The sequence below is a fragment of the Pseudophryne corroboree genome, chromosome 2 (assembly GCF_028390025.1).
Source record: "Pseudophryne corroboree isolate aPseCor3 chromosome 2, aPseCor3.hap2, whole genome shotgun sequence".
In the NCBI taxonomy this organism is placed as follows: Eukaryota; Metazoa; Chordata; class Amphibia; order Anura; family Myobatrachidae; genus Pseudophryne; species Pseudophryne corroboree.
The window spans coordinates 1,000,708,421-1,000,723,247 of record NC_086445.1 but is presented as its reverse complement, the minus strand read 5'-3'; the positions used below and the strand labels follow the sequence as shown (position 1 = coordinate 1,000,723,247).

At 45.2% G+C, this 14,827-nt stretch overlaps 1 protein-coding gene across 3 annotated transcripts in view; it reads left to right on the top strand.

The window, feature by feature from the left end:
• Positions 1-6,307, top strand: part of SETD4 (SET domain containing 4) — a 51,838-nt gene extending 45,531 nt beyond the window's left edge. For all 3 annotated transcript variants that reach the window (XM_063956529.1, XM_063956530.1, XM_063956531.1), the window contains 5 exons: positions 1,949-2,123; positions 2,254-2,335; positions 2,904-2,984; positions 3,854-3,977; positions 5,143-6,307. In XM_063956529.1, the coding sequence (XP_063812599.1) occupies positions 1,949-2,123; positions 2,254-2,335; positions 2,904-2,984; positions 3,854-3,977; positions 5,143-5,274 (594 nt within the window). In that variant the 3' untranslated portion in view covers positions 5,275-6,307. The remainder of the gene's footprint in view (positions 1-1,948; positions 2,124-2,253; positions 2,336-2,903; positions 2,985-3,853; positions 3,978-5,142) is intronic.
• The last annotated feature ends 8,520 nt before the right edge of the window (positions 6,308-14,827 follow it).

Below are 14,827 nucleotides of genomic sequence, written 5' to 3'. Positions count from 1 at the left end.
CTCTACCCCCAGACTGGCCAGGAGCTGTGTGGGGACTGGTGAGCTTACACGTGCCAGTACTGGTGTATATAGTGCAGCATCATTATGTCCTGCCCATTACACATATACAGCATATAAAAGGCTAATGCTACACACTCATTGGGTCGACTATGATAGGTCGACATGTGTTAGGTCGAAATGGGCGTTAGGTCGACCTGTACTAGGTCGACAGGTGAAAAGGTCGACATGAGTTTTTGGATTTTTTTTGCTGTCGTTTTCTTCATAAAGTGCTCCGCTTCGCTCGCCATGCTTCTGCAAGGTACCTCGCTTCGCTCGGCACAGGTTACTGTTCCGCTTATAGTCCATGTGGATCAAGTATGGAAAAATCCCAAAAATTTAATTTTTTTTTTTTAAAACTCATGTCGACCTTTTGATCTGTCGACCTGGCACAGGACGACCTAACAACCATGTCGATCTAGTTACCCTGTCGACCTAATGCATGTCGACCTATCGTGGTCGACCTAACGACCGTATCCCCTGCGGATGTGCCCGAGAGAACACAATCACCAACTTGCTAATCAAACATCAGCGCCACGCTGCCGTAAGCATACTAAACGCTGGGACCATAGAGTAAGGAAATCTAACCCTAACCAAATACACTGAGGGGGGGAATCCAATAACCCACGATGTAATCACAGGTGCGAGTAAGTGTGGCTGTATGCCACACTTGCGGTACCTCCGAACCATAAGGTTGCGAGCAAAAATGTGAAGGGGCCGCACAGGGTGCGAGATCAGGTGCCGTTGCCGGCGGTTACACACTGCTACAGTAGCAACTCGCACCTTTCGCCCTAAATGTGAAAAATAACAAACCGTCCCAACACGCATACCGCCCTGTATAACCACCTCACACTATGACACAGGTTCTTAAACTCGGTCCTCAGGACCCCACACGGGTTATGATTTGCAGGTCACCTGTAGATTTTTGAAATGTGACAGTTGGTGATATACAGTGCAGCTCCTGGGTGACATGGAAAACATAAACCGTGTGGGGTCCTGAGGACCGAGTTTGAGAACCACTGCACTATGATAAACCTGGAGCCCCAAACTAAACTACACTAACAACCTAAGTAACCACCCGCTGTATGGTCTGGGTGGCTTAGCGGCCGGCAGATCAAGCTGCAAAGACCGCCACGCAAACCATAGGGGGAAAAAAACAAAATGAAAATAAAAAGCTAGAGGCTAAGAATCTCCAACTATTGCTAGAAAGGCTCCACAGTATTGGAGATCCCAGTACCAACCGTTGTTCCCCATTTATAAGAGTAGCATAGGTAAAAAGGTTCCTACAGTATCAATACACAGCCATATGTAACAAAATAGTCCTCAGTAAAGGACAATACTGCAAGGAAATTGGGAGAGATCAGGTGGGTGCGCCATTCTTTGTATGTGTGAATAAACCCTATGATCTATTATGTAGCCTGTGCGTGAAATAGCCATGGACCTAGTAGTGGGTGGACATTTTGTGCAAAACAAGACCAGCCCTGTAGTTACTTATTCTGTGCGATAATTGCTGCGACAAAGGTCCCGGAATTGACGTCAGACACCCGCCCTGCAAACACTCCCAGAAAACGGTCAGTTGACGCCCATAAACTCCCACTTCCTGTCAATCTCCCTGCGATCGGCTGTGCGAATGGAATCGTCGCTAGAAGCAGTGCAAAACAACGATGCTCTTTGTACCCGTACGGCGTGCGTGCGCATTGCCGGTTTTTTAAATGATCGCTACGCAGCGAACAACGGCAGCTAGCGATCAACTCGGAATGAGGGCCATTGTGCGTTAGATGTACATAGCTTGGTAGTGTAACTGGCCTTACACCCATGTACAGTACCTAATAGAGTGCATGCCTAGCCAAGTACTATACCCGCTGTATGTATAGTTGGCCCAGCTTCCATTTACGTTCTCTCTCCTTACCAGGTGGAAGCTGCATTCAGTGAGGAGAAGCGCTGCTATGAGATAAGGACTAACGTCCAGTACAAGAAATATGACCAAGTGTTCATCTGCTATGGACATCATGACAACCAGCGCCTCCTGCTGGAGTATGGCTTTATGGCAGCCCGTAACCCTCATAGAAGTGTTTATGTGACAAGAGGTTGGTATAGCCTAGTACTGTGTGTGCATTACTCTGCATGTATGGTAATATAATATAATTACATTTTGGATCACCTTTTTAGTATACGATTATTTTTCAAATACATTTTTTTCTTTTCTAACCTCTCTAGATGTCATCCTTCACAATGTGTGCTCTGCGGATAAACAGTTACAGAAGAAATGGTCACTGCTGAAGGAAAATGGGTTCTTAGAGTAAGTTTTTGGCTGTCTTCTTCGGGTTTTAAACTCTTTTTTAAAAAATGTTTTATTTATTTATTAACCTTTTGGTGTAGCAGCTATGAAGTTTATAAGATTAAAAGTTCCCGTAGCCAGAGTTGTAGCATATTCACAAGGCTGGCCAATCAGAACATGGAACTTTCACAGGACTGGCCAATCAGAACATTAGAAAATTCACAGGACTGGCAAATCACAACATAGAAAATTCACAGGACTGACCAATCGGAACATTCATAGAGCTAAACCAATCAGAATAGTAACAGGACTAGACCAACCCAATAATTAGTCAGGGCGTTAGAACATTGATAACCATGCTCTGTTAATTTGTCTCCCACTTTGGGTAATTGTTACTTTATATGGGTACTTTTGGTATTTGTTACTTTATAACTTTTTGTTAAATCTGATATGCCAATGTATTCGCAGCCTGCACAATATCTTGGTGACAGGTGAAAGGTTTGTGGACTGTGTTTGTCAGCAAGTCCCTCAGTAACGTTACCGTGCGCACAGGAGAGATTATATGACTAATAATCGTTTCTCTTTTCAGGAACTTGACGTTCGGACAGGACGGACCCTCCTGGAAACTCTTTACTGCTCTCAAGCTACTGTGCCTTGGAGACGATGAATTGTATGCCATACTTTCCATCTGGAAAGGCTAATTTCTAAATATAATTTGATTTATTTAAAAGTTACATTGTACATATCACAAGTTAGGCCTTGTACAACAGTAAACAGATTGCTTTCTGGCAGGTACATTGTGGGGGTGAGGTGGTGGGTGTAGTGGGTGCTAATTACCTGGGCGAGGGGCCTGTGGAGGGGTCGGGCATCAATTTATTTGTTCATTTTTCTGGGAGGAGGTGTGGCCTTAGCTCCCTCAGTAGGCCACACCTCCCTCAGTACCCTGGCTCTGCTGATGTCTTAACGGCCCTGTACGTATGTAATATGGTCCAGAGCTGTTCCTAAAACTTGCTTTATGTGTTCATTAAGGCCATGTAAACATTTGATCATTGTATCCTTATAAAATAGTCCCCCAAGGAGGGGGCCCTATTACTGAATCAGTATACTGTATGCGGAGTGTACCATTGTTTCATTATCATCCGTGTTTCAGTACAACCTGCAGCCAGTAGTGAGGAGCTGTAATTATAAGTGAACAGGTGGTTGTGTGGTGGTAACCTTTGACCCCATGTTCTGAATCCTGCACTTAAAATGTTCCCCAGAATAAAAATCGCCAGGTTTTACTGGTTTTAATTTGCTTATATTATTGCTAAAGAAGAGAAATCATCCCACTCTATAATAGAGAAAATGATGGTCATTTAACATCCATATAAATACGTGTTGCTTATTAAGCAGCGGCATGACGGGTGGAAGTTCTTGGCTAAGGGACCTGTTTTCCAGTGAAAATGAATGTGGCAAAAATACATTCCACATATGTTTCTTCTTCCTGTGCAACACTCGCCTCCTTGTTACACATATAATCCCCCAATGTTTTCCTTTCAGTAAATCCTGGAAAAAGGTTCTTCTGGGAAGTTTTGTTTCCGAGTCCAATGAACGGAACAGCTTGGACCTGGTGAGAAAGATCTGTCTCCAGTTACTAGAACAGACCTCCCATGTTCTACAGGCGGTGAGTCACAGAAATGATGAAATTTAGCTTCCAAAAAATAAAACTAATTGGCCATTGGAAAGCTACAGCCCTGAGAGTTCACTATGTGTCTTCTGCTCCACTTTTCATCAGGGATCTAACTCTGGGTATCCAAAGAATAAACCTCTTACCCAGTGCAGTTGGAGGCAGCCATCTTTGTCTCCTGATAGGAAGTGATGTCACATCTTGGTTTCCGCAGTGTTATTATTATCTATAGTCCCAATGTGAGTGCTGGTCTGACGTTGGTACCTGCGTAGAGGATGGGATGGAAGGTTGCAGCATGTTTATGACGTGACGGTCACCTTGAACAATGTATCTTCAGCCAAACATCAATAGTTATGACTGTCATCCAAATAAACTGCGCTCTTTATGATGTTTTCTTTTTCAGTCAATGGGATTTAGTTTGAGTGTATGAACTAATTATTACAGATACAGATCTGAAGCACCAATGTGTATTTCATATATGTGATCTTTTAAATCTACTTCCAGAACCTTTTATATCTCCTCTATCCTTGTCCGAGTCCTCAGTCCTCCATTTTATCCTCTTCCCCTGCGTTAAAGTGAAGATATGTTATAGAGGACAGTTACCTCTTTTGCGGTATTATTTTACCTTTTTATTAAATGTACAATTTAATAATGAAGTTGACCAAAGAACACTGCCATATTTCTGGTAAAGCCTGTCCCACATCTCTAGCACTTTAATCAATAAACTTTCCTGTTTAGCAGAAATTTATGATGTAGCCGATTTTGTAGCATCCTTCACCAAATAGCCACTAAAAACAGGACGTCAATCTTAATATTTTGTTAAGATCTCTCCACCCCTGTTCCTCAGAATGTTACTCGCCGTGCTGTGATTGGCTGATGACCCAGGGAGGGCCTGTGAGAGCATACATAGGTTGTGTCGCTGGTGCGTGCCTCCCCTACATCCTGGCCCAGCTGCACACTACCTCCTGCAGTGATTGCTGTGACAGCGACGGCAGTTTGTGCAGTGATTGATATTCAGCGTGTGCGGACTGATTCGTGGTTTCATCACATTCAGCAGTACTTGTATCCGCAGTGTCCTGCATATACATGCTTACTGAGAAAGGAATTCTATTGTACTAATAACTATTTATAATTATCTAATGCAACACATTGTATTTTTCAGATTTGCACCTTGAAACCTGAGAAGACAAGTGACCCCCACATTGCCTTAGTGGAAGCTTTAAGGTTGGAAGAAAGGAATCTACTGCAAGGTTCAGCCAGCGTTCTCCAGTACGGACACAATGTAACGCTCTGATCGCGTGCACGTCCGTCTGTCCATTGGCCAGGCATTGAGTGGCCTGAGCCCACACTATTCAGCTTGTCTTCTATCCGTTTACTAGGAACCTGTAACATCAGTGAGACATGAGGTGCCATTGGTGCCTCACTGATTACTAGGCCGCCTTATCAGCTCTGGAAATTGCTACCTGACGGTAATGGGGACAATATAACGCTATCCAGAAATTTTTTTTAACTTTAACATAGTTGTTCTTTTTCTTTGTTCTGTTATTAAACACAGAATCATATCTGGCGACTAGAGGGGCTTATTCTGCGTCGAACGCATGTGTGGCCGCTTTTACGTACAGCTGCCGCATCTACTTACTTTTATATGCAAATGCGAGATTCCGCCGCTGTGTGCGGAAAATCCGTGCGACTGACAGTGGAAGCCTGTCCCGCCAACTGGGTTTCCATCGGCAGACGTGACCGCCATCACTAGTGTCTAAGACTACTGCACAATTTATTGATTGTAAGTCAATGTCATCACCACATATTATATCATTTTCATATAATATAGATATAGGGTCTAATTCAGGTTGGATCGCAAAATTTGCGATTCACAATCGGGCCAATTATCGAAGGACTGCGAATGCACAGCGTTTGCATTGCGTACTGCTGTTTGAGTGACAGGAAGCTAGCGTTTCTGGCTGGAAATCCGCCGTTTACTGGGTGTGTCTGAAAAAATGCAGGCGTGCCCAGGCATTTTTAAGGAGGGCCTCTGACGTTAGCGATGACCACTTCCAGCCTCTTGTTTAGCAAAAATTGAGGATGACCTTGCCTGGCGCAGATAGGAAACATCTTCGATGTTCCGGTAATTGCGTATGATTTTGCGATCAGCCCGCATATTGCGATGCATTCACAATTTTTACGATGGGCATTTTTTCTCTATTTGATCGCAGAAACTGCTTTTTAGCAGAAACTGCAATCCTTACTGAATTAGGCCTATAATGTAGATAATTTATAACCCACACACCTGTTAAATGTATTCATACCAATAAAAGAACTACCATCAATCTGAGTACTGAGAAATATTGGTGATGGGAATAAATATCAGAAAAGAGACTGCATTTTTATGAAACAGTCATTGAATAAATTAGAAAAGACTACATTTTTTATGACATTTATTTTCAAAAACATATCACTTACCAACAAATTTTTATGGAGTTCACAAATCTTATCTATAGAATCCCTATGTGACCAGGGCACACTATTCAATCAGTCAAACCATCACAGGTTACTAGTTACTCAGCATTCGATTGCATCTCTCTGGGAACACAGTGTTCTATGAGAATATAATACATCCTCTAACAAAGTAACGAATGGAGAGAGACTCTAATTCTGTCTGTCATACGTATCATTACGATACCACGTTGGTTAGATACTAAGTGACACTCCCCTTGATGACGTGTTAATGACGTGGCCCCATTCTGATAGGCTGCCGTGTCTTGACTATGATGTGGCAAATCCAGATTGGTTCCTTATTGGAAATAGAACCCCGTCTCCTGAGGCTCTGGTTAGTCTTGCTAAAGCTCATAGCGAAACGTGCGTCAGTGTCCCACTTTGTTTCTGTGTATCAAAATTGTAGAGCAAAGTATTGGCCAATCAGCTCCTAACTTCCATGTTAGCGGCTGTGTTTGAAAAGTGACAGTTAGGAGCTGATTGGCTGTTACTTTATCTCCATCCACTTTATCACTCTCCAAAACTCAGTACATCTGCCCTATATTGCAGTTTATGTTGGTTTGTATTATGAAAGGAATTGATGGTGCCCCTATATGTGATTTTAGTGTCTGGAGCGCTGATTCAGACACAGGCTTATATATACATGCCTGTGTGTACTGCATGTAGTGCTATTTTGGGTATAAGCCAGAGGCAGAACTAGTGGCGGTACAGCCGGTGCAAAGCACTGTGGGCCCGTTGCAGTGAAGGGGCCTACAGCCAGCCGCATTACAATGAGAGAAACTGACTCATTATATGCTGTTCACTACTGGCAACCAATCTTACTAACATAGAATGAGCTTAGCTGAGCTGCCGAAGATGCGGTCCGTCCAGGGCGGTCTGGGCGTCCGACTGTGATTATAAGACCGTTATCAGAGCATCCTCTTCCTGCCTCCTGGCTGTCTGTCATGCATGAAGGAGTCATGATTGGCTTCGGTACTAGAATGGCAGTCTTCTACAATGCTGATTGGTGAATGGCACTGGTGATGGGAGGGCTCCACACACTGATTGGTGGATGGCTGATGCTATCCACCAATCAGAGTGCAGTATGCTGAAGAGAGCAGCAGGCAGTCAGGAGACAGCAAGGGGCCTCAGGAAGAGTGAGCTATGTATTGAGTAGCCCCATCAGACTCAGACCCCAGACTTACATTGTGTACAGTAATTAAATGCAATATGTTGAAAAGACATTGGGGTTTTGATTTCACTGAAAATACAGAATATTTGTTTTAATCCATTTTTACTGGGAAAGGTGAGGTCAGACTGGGGGAGGAGGGGTTGAATTTAGGATTTGCTTCTTATTTTAATACAATTGTTGAAGCTCTATAAATATTGGGGTCTACAGATTCCCAGATCTGTGATATAGTTTTTAACAGAATGGGGGATGGGGATTGAGATTTGTGGTAACATTTTTATGGGAGGAAGGGGGATCTTGGAGTGAATTCAAATCTGGGTATGATTTTTAATAATGGAGATGGTAGGATTAAATCTAAGGTCTGATTTTCAACAAGTGGGTCAAATACTGTATGCATCTAATTGTTGAAGAGGGGGTCACGCGTGTGGGCTTTTTGAATGAGTTGGTCAGCTCTGGTGTTTGATTTTAAATGAGGGAATGGGAATCAGGGTCTGATGTTATTACACTTGTACTGATTCAAGCCATTGGAAATTATCATTATTTATTTGAAAGAATTTTTTTTTTGCTAGTATATTATATGTATGTGTAGATTACTTGTTTTTAATGTGTAAATAAATGTATTTTTTTATGCTAAGTCAGTGATATTATCATGTTTACATATAGGGCTGGATTGTGAGTTGCACGCACTGCCAATGTGGAACGCAGTGGAGCAATTTTTCCTATCCATTTGCACCCGTGTCTATGTTGCACTGCGCATGCTTCCAGATAATGTGCGCACAGAGTCGGAGTTGCAAATGAGGCACACGGAATATGCACTGTGTCAGAAATGTGGTAGCGCAGGCACAGAGGTCCTGTCGGGGTGCCCTAGCAAGTCCTGGGATTTTTCCATAATATTAACAATTTTAAGAAAAATCGGACCTGCTCTGGGGTGCGAGAAAAAAAAGCCGCAATCGCTGCCTCCCATTTTATCTTTTCTAATTGAATAGTAAAACCCTGCAGCTGCGGTTTTTTTTTAATTTCTTGCCATCAGTTGAATTCCCCCCCATAGTGTGGAACTTACTAACTACATTTATTAATCATAATTTTTAAACAGGTATTTTGTTCTGTGACCAGGCAAATCTTTGATACCATTATGTTTGGTACTAAGCGCCTTTTGTTCTTCTTTTGTGGGTGTGTGGTGCCGGCGGGGCGGGCAAAGCATATTGTTGCACCTGGGTCTGCCACTTCCTTGTTCCGACACTGACATACGTCCTATCTTCAATTGATTTATGTTACAAACCGTAATGCTGCCTTTGATTTATGCGTTATTACTAATTAATATATGTTATAACTGCTTTATACGGTCATATGATAAGGGCACCAATAATACCCCTTTCAGACCGCCAGGAATAACCCAGGTTATTGCACGTAAACCTGGGTTGCTGTGCGGTCTGAAAGGGTCCAGTAGAAATAATCTGAGTCGACTCAGTATTTCAACTCAGGTAATGACCAGGGTTGAATATGGCTTTAACCCGGGTCAATGCGACCCGTTCACTGTATAGAAACAGGCAGCGCTTGGAGATCATCTGATCAAAAAGTGCAGACTAGATGGGCCAAGTGGTTCTTATCTGCCATCAAATTCTATGTTCTATGTAAGTTGTATCTTCCAGGAGTAAGATCACCAAATATTGGTTATGTTTTCCAGTATTTAAAGAGTTGTTATGCATTTAATAATTATTTCTTCTGCATTCTGGTAATTGTCCTGTAGATGGCGCTGCTGACTTTTCCCCAACATTCACACACATTGTGAAACCTTTGAACTGCTGCAATTTATGAGCATCAGAGAGGAAATGGCTCACACTTTATCAAGTATGTAGCAGAGTATAAAGTGTTTCCCATGATGTCAGTTTGAAAGTAAAGTGCAGTGAATATTCCCGTACTTCACAGCAGGCTTTGGCAGCAGTAAGCCTTCAGCTTGGCATAAATCAGTAGCGGAGCTACTGTCTATTGAGAGGTGAGAGGTGGACGCTGAGGTTACTGCTGCCATAATACAGGAACACATTTCTGGCTGTTTCTCCTTTCCAAGCAGGCTGCTAGTATTATTATTATTGGGATGCGGTTATGTGACCGCCGGTCACATTACTGACGCTGGGATCCTGAACGCTCAATAGCCCGCCGGTCGGCATGTCGACCAACAGGGGCTATTCACACTCGTGGTTGTCCATGACGGTTCTGGTATGAATGGTCGACTATGTTAAGGTCGACAGTCATTAGGTCGACCACTATTGGTCGACATTAACATGGTTGACATGGACAAATAGTCGACACGTGTAAATAGTCGACACAGGACAGGTCGACGTGGATTTTTGAACTGTTTTTGGTGTAATTTTTTCCGTAACATGACCAGGAACCCCAATTAGTGTACCGCGTCCCCTTGCATGGCTCGCTTCGCTCGTCATGCTGCGGGCAAGGTGCCTCGCTCCGAAACCGCTGCGCCTGTCACAGGTTACTATTCCTAATCGTAGTCCACGTGGATGGTAAAGTGCGAAAAAGTTCAGAATCTATTTTCTCTGACGTCCTAGTGGATGCTGGGACTCCGTAAGGACCATGGGGAATAGCGGCTCCGCAGGAGACAGGGCACAAAATAAAAGCTTAAGGATCAGGTGGTGTGCACTGGCTCCTCCCCCTATGACCCTCCTCCAAGCCTCAGTTAGATTTTTGTGCCCGGCCGAGAAGGGTGCAATCTAGGTGGCTCTCCTGAGCTGCTTAGAATAAAAGTTTAGTTTAGGTTTTTTTATTTTCAGTGAGTCCTGCTGGCAACAGGCTCACTGCATCGTGGGACTAAGGGGAGAAGAAACGGACTCACCTGAGTGCAGAGTGGATCGGGTTTCTTAGGCTACTGGACATTAGCTCCAGAGGGACGATCACAGGTTCAGCCTGGATGGGTCACCGGAGCCGCGCCGCCGTCCCCCTTACAGAGCCAGAAGAGACGAAGAGGTCCGGTGAAATCGGCGGCAGAAGACATCCTGTCTTCAGACTAAGGTAGCGCACAGCACCGCAGCTGTGCGCCATTGCTCTCAGCACACTTCACACTCCGGTCACTGAGGGTGCAGGGCGCTGGGGGGGAGCGCCCTGAGACGCAATATAACAGTATATACCTTAGGTGGCAAAAAGAATACATCACATATAGCTCCTGGGCTATATGGATGTATTTTTTAACCCCTGCCATTTTTACACAAAAAAGCGGGAGATAAGGACGTCGTGAAGGGGCGGAGCCTATCTCCTCAGCACACAAGCGCCATTTTCCCTCACAGCTCCGCTGGAAGGACGGCTCCCTGACTCTCCCCTGCAGTCCTGCTTCAGAATCAGGGTAAAAAAGAGAAGGGGGGGCATTTTTGGCAGCAAATAACGATAATAACAGCAGCTATAAGGGAATAACACTTATATAAGGTTATCCCTGTATATATATATATAGCGCTGGGTGTGTGCTGGCAGACTCTCCCTCTGTCTCTCCAAAGGGCTAAGTGGGGTCCTGTCCTCTATCAGAGCATTCCCGGTGTGTGTGCTGTGTGTCGGTACGCGTGTGTCGACATGTATGAGGAGGAAAATGATGTGGAGGCGGAGCAGTTGCCTGTGTTGGTGATGTCACCACCTAGGGAGTCGACACCTGACTGGATGATTGTATTTAAACAATTAAGTGATAATGTCAGCAATTTGCAAAAAACTGTTGACGACATGAGACAGCCGGCAAATCAATTAGTGCCTGTCCAGGCGTCTCAGACACCGTCAGGGGCGTTAAAACGCCCGTTACCTCAGTGGGTCGACACAGACCCTGACACAGATACTGAGTCTAGTGTCGACGGTGACGAGACAAACGTAATGTCCAGTAGGGCCACACGTTACATGATCACGGCAATGAAAGAGGCATTGAACCTTTCTGACACTACAAGTACCACAAAGAAGGGTATTATGTGGGGTGTGAAAAAACTACCAATAGTTTTTCCTGAGTCAGAGGAAATAAATGAGGTGTGTGATAAAGCGTGGGTTTCCCCCGATAAAAAACAGCTAATTTCTAAAAAATTATTAGCATTATATCCCTTCCCGCCAGAGGTTAGGGCGCGTTGGGAAACACCCCCTAGGGTAGATAAGGCGCTCACACGTTTATCTAAACAAGTAGCGTTACCGTCTCCTGATACGGCCACCCTCAAAGAACCAGCTGATAGAAGGCTGGAAAATATCCTAAAAAGTATATACACACACACTGGTGTTATACTGCGACCAGCAATCGCCTCAGCCTGGATGTGCAGTGCTGGAGTCGCATGGTCGGATTCCCTGACTGAGAATATTGATACCCTGGATAGGGACAATATTTTGTTAACTATAGAACATTTAAAGGATGCATTACTATATATGCGTGATGCACAGAGGGATATTTGCACCCTGGCATCAAGAGTAAGTGCTATGTCCATCTCTGCCAGAAGAGCGTTATGGACGCGACAGTGGTCAGGGGATGCGGATTCCAAACGGCACATGGAAGTATTGCCGTATAAAGGGGAGGAGTTATTTGGGGCTGGTCTATCGGACCTGGTGGCCACGGCAACGGCTGGAAAATCCACCTTTTTACCCCAGGTCACTTCACATCAGCAGAAAAAGACACCGTCTTTTCAAACTCAGTCCTTTCGTTCCCATAAGTACAAGCGAGCAAAAGGCCACTCCTTTCTGCCCCGGGGCAGAGGAAGAGGAAAAAGACTGCACCATGCAGCCGCTTCCCAGGAGCAGAAGCCCTCCCCTGCTTCTGCCAAGTCTTCAGCATGACGCTGGGGCTTTACAAGCAGACTCCGATATGGTGGGGGCCCGTCTCAAGAATTTCAACGCGCAGTGGGCTCACTCGCAAGTGGATCCCTGGATTCTACAGGTAGTATCGCAGGGGTACAAACTGGAATTCGAGGCGTTTCCCCCTCGTCGGTTCCTGAAGTCTGCTTTACCAAAGTCTCCCTCCGACAGGGAGGCAGTTTTGGAAGCCATTCACAAGCTGTATTCCCAGCAGGTGATAATCAAGGTACCCCTCCTGCAACAAGGAAAGGGGTATTATTCCACGCTGTTTGTGGTACCGAAGCCGGACGGCTCGGTGAGACCAATTTTAAATCTGAAATCCTTGAACACTTACATAAAAAGGTTCAAATTCAAGATGGAGTCACTCAGAGCAGTGATAGCGAACCTGGAAGAAGGGGACTATATGGTGTCTCTGGACATCAAAGATGCTTATCTCCACGTCCCAATATACCCTTCTCACCAAGGGTACCTCAGGTTTGTAGTACAAAACTGTCATTATCAGTTTCAGACGCTGCCGTTTGGATTGTCCACGGCACCTCGGGTCTTTACCAAGGTAATGGCCGAAATGATGATTCTTCTACGAAGAAAAGGCATTTTAATTATCCCTTACTTGGACGATCTCCTGATAAGGGCAAGATCCAGGGAACAGTTAGAAGTCGGAGTAGCACTATCTCAGGTAGTGTTACGTCAGCACGGGTGGATTCTAAATATTCCAAAATCGCAGCTGATTCCAACGACACGTCTACTGTTCCTAGGAATGATTCTGGACACAGTCCAGAAGAAGGTGTTTCTCCCGGAGGAGAAGGCCAGGGAGTTATCCGAGTTAGTCAGGAACCTCCTAAAACCAGGCCAGGTCTCAGTGCATCAGTGCACGAGGGTCCTGGGAAAAATGGTGGCTTCTTACGAAGCGATTCCATTCGGAAGATTCCATGCAAGAACGTTTCAGTGGGATCTACTGGACAAATGGTCCGGATCGCATCTGCAGATGCATCAGCGGATAACCCTGTCGCCAAGGACAAGGGTGTCTCTCCTGTGGTGGCTGCAGAGTGCTCATCTACTAGAGGGCCGCAGATTTGGCATTCAGGATTGGATCCTGGTAACCACGGATGCCAGCCTGAGAGGCTGGGGAGCAGTCACACAGGGAAAGAATTTCCAGGGCTTGTGGTCAAGCATGGAAACATCTCTTCATATAAACATTCTGGAACTAAGGGCCATTTACAATGCCCTAAGTCAAGCAAAACCTCTGCTTCAGGGTCAGGCGGTGTTGATCCAATCGGACAACATCACGTCAGTCGCCCACGTAAACAGACAGGGCGGCACGAGAAGCAGGAGGGCAATGGCAGAAGCTGCAAGGATTCTTCGCTGGGCGGAAAATCATGTGATAGCACTGTCAGCAGTGTTCATTCCGGGAGTGGACAACTGGGAAGCAGACTTCCTCAGCAGACACGACCTTCACCCGGGAGAGTGGGGACTTCACCCAGAAGTCTTCCACCTGATTGTAAACCGTTGGGAAAAACCAAAGGTGGACATGATGGCGTCACGTCTAAACAAAAAACTGGACAGATATTGCGCCAGGTCAAGGGACCCTCAGGCAATAGCAGTGGATGCTCTGGTAACGCCGTGGGTGTACCAGTCAGTGTATGTGTTCCCTCCTCTGCCTCTCATACCAAAAGTACTGAGAATCATAAGAAGGAGAGGAGTAAGAACTATACTCGTGGTTCCGGATTGGCCAAGAAGGACTTGGTACCCGGAACTTCAAGAGATGCTCACGGACGAACCGTGGCCTCTACCTCTAAGAAAGGACCTGCTACTGCAGGGGCCTTGTCTGTACCAAGACTTACCGCGGCTGCGTTTGACGGCATGGCGGTTGAACGCCGGATCCTGAGGGAAAAAGGCATTCCAGAAGAAGTCATCCCTACTCTGGTCAAAGCCAGGAAGGACGTAACCGCAAAACATTATCACCGCATTTGGCGTAAATATGTTGCGTGGTGTGAGGCCAAGAAGGCCCCTACAGAGGAATTTCAACTGGGTCGTTTCCTTCATTTCCTGCAAACAGGACTGTCTATGGGCCTAAAATTAGGGTCCATTAAGGTTCAAATTTCGGCCCTGTCGATTTTCTTCCAGAAAGAACTGGCTTCAGTACCTGAAGTTCAGACATTTGTAAAAGGGGTGCTGCACATACAGCCTCCTTTTGTGCCTCCAGTGGCACCTTGGGATCTCAATGTGGTGTTGAGTTTTCTAAAGTCACATTGGTTTGAACCACTTTCCACTGTGGACTTAAAATATCTCACATGGAAGGTGTCGATGCTGTTAGCCTTGGCTTCAGCCAGGCGTGTGTCAGAATTGGCGGCTTTATCATATAAAAGCCCTTACT